At 24.6% G+C, this 8,629-nt stretch overlaps 2 protein-coding genes and 1 long non-coding RNA gene across 3 annotated transcripts in view; all 3 read left to right on the forward strand.

The window, feature by feature from the left end:
• Positions 1-2,389, forward strand: part of LOC115240271 (aminopeptidase N-like) — a 62,588-nt gene extending 60,199 nt beyond the window's left edge. Inside the window, exons 7-8 of the mRNA XM_029815325.1 lie at positions 1,538-1,818; positions 1,997-2,389. Of these exons, the coding sequence (XP_029671185.1) occupies positions 1,538-1,818; positions 1,997-2,209 (494 nt within the window). The 3' untranslated portion in view covers positions 2,210-2,389. The remainder of the gene's footprint in view (positions 1-1,537; positions 1,819-1,996) is intronic.
• LOC115240270 (aminopeptidase N-like) overlaps positions 1-8,629 on the forward strand; it is a 98,123-nt gene that overhangs the window by 83,092 nt on the left and 6,402 nt on the right. The window lies entirely within an intron of this gene.
• LOC115240274 lies at positions 2,653-3,391 on the forward strand. The gene is made up of 3 exons (XR_003884762.1): positions 2,653-2,688; positions 2,772-2,841; positions 3,359-3,391. It is a non-coding gene; the product is annotated as an uncharacterized LOC115240274 (long non-coding RNA).

Consider the following 8,629-nt stretch of genomic DNA (forward strand, 5'->3'; position numbering starts at 1 on the left):
TAATCTAATAATCTAATAATCTAATAATCTAATAATCTAATACATACGATTGAGTTAAACATATTAAGTATATATGTATATAATAATAGTTCTATAAAAGATTTTAGTTATTGTATTATTTTGTAAACAGTAAGTTATGTATGTTTGTATGACATACAAAAAATACATTCTGGATCATTGAATATATCTACTTTAATATCTTATTGCTTTTTATCTGATTGACACTGTGATTGCTTTTTCTCTTTCTGTTTTTCATTTTATCTAAAAAAGTTAATTCCTATGAAGGCTCAAATTTTCTTACTTTACAACCTAAGGCGTAAATGACTTTAACGTCTTCTGCGTGTATTATGTTTTCTTTTCATTTATTTTTCTTCTATTTTAATATTCAATCCTTTGCTTTCGCTTTATAAAGCAAAAGCTATAATTTATTTGTTCCTTTTATTTGATTTTAATTATAACATGTGTTTAGATTACATTAATCACATTAACATATTCATTTATTTCTCATGATCTTAATTAAAAGAGAAAGAATCTCGTGTCTCATTCTTTATCATATTGTCATTTAAGATTTAACTTAAATAAAGTGCAACTTTCTCTCTTATATTACATTATATATATAGTATGCGAATATAAATAAAAAAATAATTTTATATTCTTTAATGCAATAATTTATCCATTGTTTACTTTCAACAATATTAAAATTTACAATTTCAGTACATATAAGTGGGGCGCTTTTAATGATTTCTGGACAGTTATGCAAACTGCCTTCGATAAAATACCATACTTTCCATTTGAAGGATTTAATATAACAAAACAGATGGCTCCTTGGATGAAGCAAAAGCATTATCCCGTCTTGAAAGTAATACGGAATCTTGGTGGTTTTGAAAATATAACACTAGAAGTTCTCAATACATCAAATAATTGGAGCATACCTCTAACGTATACTACGCAAGCAGATCTCAATTTTAACGATACCTTACCTGAGATTTGGTTAAATATGTCAGATATGGGAAGGCATGTGTTTATTTTGGATATTGCAAATAATTGTTTTGATAGAGAGTTTAACGAGTCTGAATGGATAATGTTCAACGTAAAACAAACTGGTAAATATTAATAAATAGCAACAATTTTTACACTACGAATGCAATCAAGATTTCTTTGAAATGCTTAATTTTTATGTTACGCATGTTTGAAAATACGCATATAATAATGCATATTAAAACATAATATAGTGATTATTTATAATACAAATAATAAAATTAATTTATGTAACAAATCAATTCGAATGTATACAAAATTTTTGGCGCAATTTTAATTTCCACACACCATGAATTGAAAAAATAACATAAAAAGTTTTGTATTATTAATAAATATTAATCTAAAATTTTTATAATAGTACAATTATTCTACATTTGGTACATTCATGTTTAATACACTTTTAATATGCTTTATAAAAACATATATTTAGATATTTAAAAATATTTTTGATAATTCATTAAAAAAATGATTAATGTAAAAATTTATTGTTGTTTATCAGGATATTATAGGGTCAATTACGATGCTAAAAACTGGCAATTAATTTCGAATTATCTAGACTCGCCGCATTTCATGAACATACATGTTCTCAATCGTGCTCAACTTATCGATGACGCGTTTCACTTAATGATAGCACGCCAACTCGATTCTTCTATATTCTGGAATCTCACGAGATATTTACACCGAGAGGAAGATTATGTGGCATGGTATCCTATGTTCAAAGCTTTAGAACAAATGTCGAGTGTTTTTCAACTACAGGATTTAGAAGTTGATGCTATTAAGGTAGTTATTAATTAATTTCTACTCAATAAATATGTTACATATTAGAAAGTTGCATGTAAAACATATTTGCTGTAATTCAACATACAAATATATAGATAATAATATATAAAGTAAAGAATTTTTTTAGAGTACGCATGGTAACAAAAACTAATATTTTATATTGTTTAACGATTATTAGAAAAATATGAACAAAATATTCAATATACTACTTCAAAAACTTGAATATGATGAAATCATCGATTTTTCAAGCCCGATTAAGAAATACGAGCCCGATTTTAGAAAATCTTTAAGAGAAGAGGCTGCAAAATGGGCATGTCTTTTCGGTGAAATCAACTGTAGAAAGAAAGCCCACGATATATTGAAAGAATATTGGCAATTTCCACACAAGTAATTTTTCTTATATGTTCACAATATTCTTTAGCTACGGTTTTCTGCATCTATTATAATACGACGTATATGAGATAAATTATTCTATCAAAATACGCAAAACCGTAGGTTAAATTTTCCTAACAAAATTTTATTTTTGTATAGTATTTTTCCATGGTGGAAAGAATGGACTTATTGTAACGGTTTAGCCATGTTAAATTATTCCATTTGGTGGGAAATGTTTAGGAGGTGGGAAGAGACTTATGATAACAAACTTATCAAATTATTGGCTTGCGCTGAACCTACTATTATCAAAAGTTATTTGATTATAATAAGTAATACAATTATAATTCAAGAATTGAGTAAAGTTAAAAAGTTAGAATTACTGGCCAAAGATTTTATTGATAGTTTCCCCTTTATTATTGCAAAACATGTAAAGGACAAGGATATGCTTATATATATATTATATGAAATTTTATATTTTATAGAACCCAAAATACCCAGGTAAAAATTGTATAATATTTTTACGCTATTCTTAATCATAACGAAAGCTTGTAATCTGCATATTTTTTATTTTGTTTCTATAGCAAATTTAACATGATTGCAATATTAACTATTATTATTAATCATGTATATTCTCAGCAAGAACTTGACGTGGTAAATATTTCATGTGAACCTATTTTCGTAAAATTTAATATTTTTTAAATTAAATTAAATTGTCATATATACAGGGTGTATCTGAAATGATGCACTAAATTTTAGGAGCATATTCTAGAGGTCAAAATAAGACTTTTTTTCCTATGAACATGGGTCCGCAAATGAACCCTCCTCCGAGCTAGAGGCCCCTAAAGTTTGGGGAAAAAATTAAAAATTGGCTGTATTTCAGAAAAAAATGGCAGAAAGTTGAAATTTGGTATAGCCCAATAAATTATGAAGTAAAGTAAGCCACTAAAATGAAAAAATAGGAACGTATTTCACACATTTTCGAATTTTAGCTCGGAGGGGGTTTCATTTGCGGACCCATGTTCATAAGAAAAAAAAGTCTTATTTTGACCTCTAGCATCATTTCAGATACACCCTATATATAGGGTATATATATACATATATACATATATGTGTGTATATATAAAAGTTACTATTTATTAATAGTAAATATCCAACTCATTTGTTTTAGATAAACAACTATATCAATGATATTTTGGCGACATATAAAATAAGAAAATTTTCAACAAATCAGGTAAATTTTATGAATTAAGATACCATATAGATTTATTTATTAACCTCTTGTTATATATCTTCGTATGCGCTTTAGTTGTATAACATTTTGTTCTATTTATATCAAAATCAAAAAGCTAAATTAAATACTTACAAGCTAATAAATAAAAAATTAAATTATTAAAAATCAAAGTCAATGTTAAATTATTTAAAAGATAATATCTAGATAAGTATTATTTGTAAATTTTAATTAAATTTTAATGCATTATATAAAATAAATTAATTAATAGATGTAACTAGAAATAATATATTTATAATTATAATTTTCATGTTTCACGATATTTTTTGGTCACAGATAGATTTATTCCTATATTTTGACTATTTAATTTTTAATACTTCGTATTTTTAACATTGTATTCGATCAATTAATTTTTTTATGATATAATTAAAAAATTAAATCTTTCTTATATATTTAAATTATTTGTATACAAATTTAAATTCTAGCCTTACAGGATTATATATATAAAATGCTAATAGTAAAAGCACTAGGCAATTTCAAAATTATACAATAAAATGCAGCTTTTTTACCAATATTTCTAACTAACAAAAAAAAACTACAAGATATGTCTGATTTGTTCTTGAATTTATGATCATACTTAAAAAAAGACACATGAAAATCATAAATTTAACAGTTTCTTCTTATGGTATATTGAAGTTTATGCGTATAATATAGCGCCTTTTTAGACAACGCTTAAGCGATAAACTTTAATAATATTAAAATTGCCCCATTATATCTTGCTTTTATTTTTTACTCTACTTCACTATTTATTGATAATGAATGTCCATACAATCTGTTTTAGGAACGTAAAGTTTGGGAAAATATAGAGCAACATGCAAGCAAAATTTATAACAAAATACAAATACGTAAATCCGAAATTGAAAACCAGGAGAAGTATCTACAGAGCTTTAAGCTAACCAAATAATAAGGAAAAATAACAGTTGTGTAAGATGTGCATATATTTACAAATTATTTTTATATTTCATAGTTATTTCAATTTATGCATACATTTAGGTGCATTAATAGTGTTCGATGCATTCGCAAGTATACTTTATGATACGCAATTCACCGATTTTCTTATCATTTTATAAAAATAAAACAGTTGATTACGTAAACGAAAGAGTATAAGAGTTCTTAAAGTTTATAAAGAAATTAAATAGAAATACGTTCAATACCATTCATGCACTCATAGATGTACTTATCTGCTTTAAATAATTGTTCTCCTATTGATAATATATAATTTTTATAATATATAATTAAGCAACTTAAAACTTGTTTGGTAATATCCTTAAATATGTATTACTTTTGGGACATCTAATGATATTTCTGATTATTATTATATTAGTTGTCTGATATAATAATATTTCTGATTATTATTATATTAGTTTTTTTATTTTGCTATTCGTTTTTCAAAAGCATAGATATATTTACGTGCAGCTCTTAATAATTTTATTAAAGATCTAGTTATGTTAATGTGTTAAACATTCAGGAGATATGTGCTCAGGTGTAGTATTATAAGAAATATAAATAAAACAATTGTTTTCGATCTGTATTCGATTTCCTATTATGAGACAATATATTAAAAAATTTAATTTTATTAAATAACGGACAAATACAAATACAACATATAATAAATAAGTGGAATTGTATTATTAAAATTTATATTTTAAATACGATTTTTTTTTATTACGTGCTAATATCTGATAACATTTATTGTACGTATGATCAACAAGATATATATTTATCATCTTAGAAGTCGTTGACATAACATACGTATTTATTGCAATGTCGTGTATCGAACATTGTTAGTCCTTGATGACCTTTTGGAATGGTAAAATCATGGAGATCACAGTGTGATAATAGTGATAGTGCGTCGATTTATTGCCATTAATTATTGCAAAGAAATGTACACTTGCATACAAAGTGGTACACGTATCTCAATATAAAAAGTGAGTTATTAAAAATAGAACACTTCTATCTTCTCTCTTTCTTTCTTTCTTTTTTTCTTTCTTTTTCTTTTTTTCTCTCTCGTACGTGTTTAAATATCTAAGCTTACAAAAATATAAAATTAAGCAAGATGCTTAAGCAAAATCTTTTTAAAATTTATATTCATTTTACATCAGAGATACTATCTATCAGTAAAAAAAATTAATTATTATAATAAATAAAAACAAAGAAAAAAAGTAATTGAAGAAATAATTAGAAGAATAATTAAATTGATTCGATTTATTTATGAGAAGATGTGTTAAATAAAATTCAAATATAATTAATCATACTAAATAAATAATCAACGAATATGTATACAACACAAAATAAATAAACAGAACTGTATCGATCATATAGAACAGATAGAGACGGAACGAAATTTACAACGTGTAACGTTGCAAAACGCATGTAAAACAATATTTCGAATAATTTACAGATCCAGTTTCTTTGTTGCAAATTCAAAGCGGTTTTCCGTTAAGGCTGAAAAGTCTTACTCAATTTTTAAATTAATAGCTAATAATCTGTTCAGGTTTTCGTTATAATTAAATGTAATTTTTTATTTTATAAATGACATATATATCGAAAATATTATCTCAATTAGATGAATTTGGCAAGGAAGAAAGTTCTGTGCTAAGTTTAGTTTTCTTGTTTGTTCTCTTTCTAACAAAGAAATGTTTCAGCAGATATCGGAGGCAAAAATTAACATGGTATTTCTAAAACTATTGTTAAATAGCTGTTTAACATTTATTGCTGCAAAGGCGTTTTTTACTGACGTCCAAATTGAACTATATGAAAAATATTTACAAAACATTTACAACATAATGCCGGAGCATTATAATATCCAACTTGTACCAGATATCGTACTAAATATTTTCTACGGCGAATGCAACATTAGCATCCAGATTCTTGTACCAACACAATATCTAACATTGTATTCAAAAATTAAATGTATATATGATATAATCATGACTGATAATCCACCGAAATTTCACGAATATGACAATAAAGAAATGATTGTATACCCGGTGAAATATTTCTATAACGATACAAATGAAAGTTTCGAGATTTTTTTTATAAATCTGATATCATCGGGACGTTACATTTTAAATATGAAATATTATGATATTATACATAATGATACAAGGTCAACAACTTTTTACGAACAAAAAGATAAATGGTGAGTAACTCTTAAAATCCTAAAATTATATGTATATTATTAAATTATAGACATTATTTATAACGCACACAAACATATACATACAGACACTCTATTGTATATAAACTAAACTATCTTTGATATGCAGATTTATATATATATATAATGTCATATATATTGACATATATATATATAACATAGTATGTCATGAATATATGTAATGCCATTGGACGGATTTCGATACAGACGACTATATATTTTTCTGTTTACAGTGTCCAGTGCGCACTTTAACATAGAATATATAAATTAAAATGAGACATGATATTTTCTTTTAAAAATTTCCTAAAAAAAACTTTTTTAATTCAAGAAATGAAATTTTATACTGCAATTTCGATTTATTTTTATTTGAAAAATCAGCCTCTTGTATATATATATATATATATTTATATATAAAAACATAATAACATATTAATGACATGTTAATATTTGATATCATATATATGTATAAATATGTATATATACGAAATACATCATACTTTGATTTGTAAGCAAACCGTATATTTATATTACGTATTCTAGTTTTTATTATTTTTACTTATTATATCATTTATTTATGTCACATAATAAAAAAATATTTCTGTCTTTTCAATCTACAATCAACTAAGTGTACCATTATTTAAGCGAATCGAGTTTTTAATATTACATTTATGTACAAATATATGTACTGTAAATTTTTAGCATATAAATAAACATTCTTAAAAATTTTTATCATTTTCAGAGAGGAAGATATTATCTATGATGAAAATGTAGATTCTGCTGCACGTAAAGTCGATATAGCTCGCGTAGTAGGACCTAAAGTGTCACAGGAATGGTTTTACAATATTTATGAGTTAGTTCGGACATCATACAAATCATTTTGGTTTAACGATTGTTTTATTAGATTCTTTGGAACATATACTATACATAAGGTTATTTTAAAATATTTTTAATGCTAATTGTTTCTCTTTCCATTCGCAAGCAAAGCAATATTTTAAAATATATATTTAGCATGCTCTTTATATAATCTTAAATTTTTCATATAAAATATAAACTTTTATGTATCTTTTATATATCTTTTATATATCATCTCTCCTATTGCTATGCTAATCTTATTAGAAAATTTTAAATATTATTATAAAATTTTGATTAAAATATATTATTACTTAAAAAATGATAAGTACCTACGATATATATCCTTACAGTAGATACTGTGTATATGTGTGTAATATAATTCTAAAATAATTTTAAAAGTATCTTTAATGAAAAAGTTATATTATACATTATGCTAAAGAAGCATAATTATTATATTTTTTAAGAACATAAAGATATAAGCAATAGTTTTTTTAGTTGTAGAAAGTAACAGCTAGCGCATATTACTAAAGTATTTTTTTTACGATTCCATATTGATATAATTGCTGCAAAACTTTTTCTATAGATTCTCCCAGAATCCCGGATAATGGATTTGTTTGTGGTACAATTTCATCATGAATCCCTTGATTTCGACACTACTTATGATACTTCTCCGTTCAACAATTCTTTTGAATTCCCCCGTTGCATTAAAGGTATGATAATGTAAATAAGAATTGCCCGTTTTGTGAACATAAATATTATAAAGAAATAAGAAAAATTAATGATGAGGAGGCCTAAATATATTTTAATCATACATATATTACTTTATTATAAAATATGTATGTTGTGGATGTATTTAAATATGCATCCCTTTATTCATATTTACATACATATATTTATAACTTTTGTATATAAAAATTAATTTGCTAGCAAATCAGATATGTTCACAAATGAATGCAGTAATACATTCATGTTAAATATAATACATTAAATATATATATAATTAATCGGAATTTTTATGGTGTAAATTATTGATTATTGTAGTATCTATTATGTTGCGAATGTTGCAAAACATACTTACCGAAAAGATATTTTGGAGGTGTTTCCGCACATATATAAATTACACGTGAGTAATATTTATA

The sequence above is a fragment of the Formica exsecta genome, unplaced genomic scaffold (genome assembly GCF_003651465.1).
Source record: "Formica exsecta isolate Colony F162 unplaced genomic scaffold, ASM365146v1 scaffold423, whole genome shotgun sequence".
NCBI classification, from domain to species: domain Eukaryota; kingdom Metazoa; phylum Arthropoda; class Insecta; order Hymenoptera; family Formicidae; genus Formica; species Formica exsecta.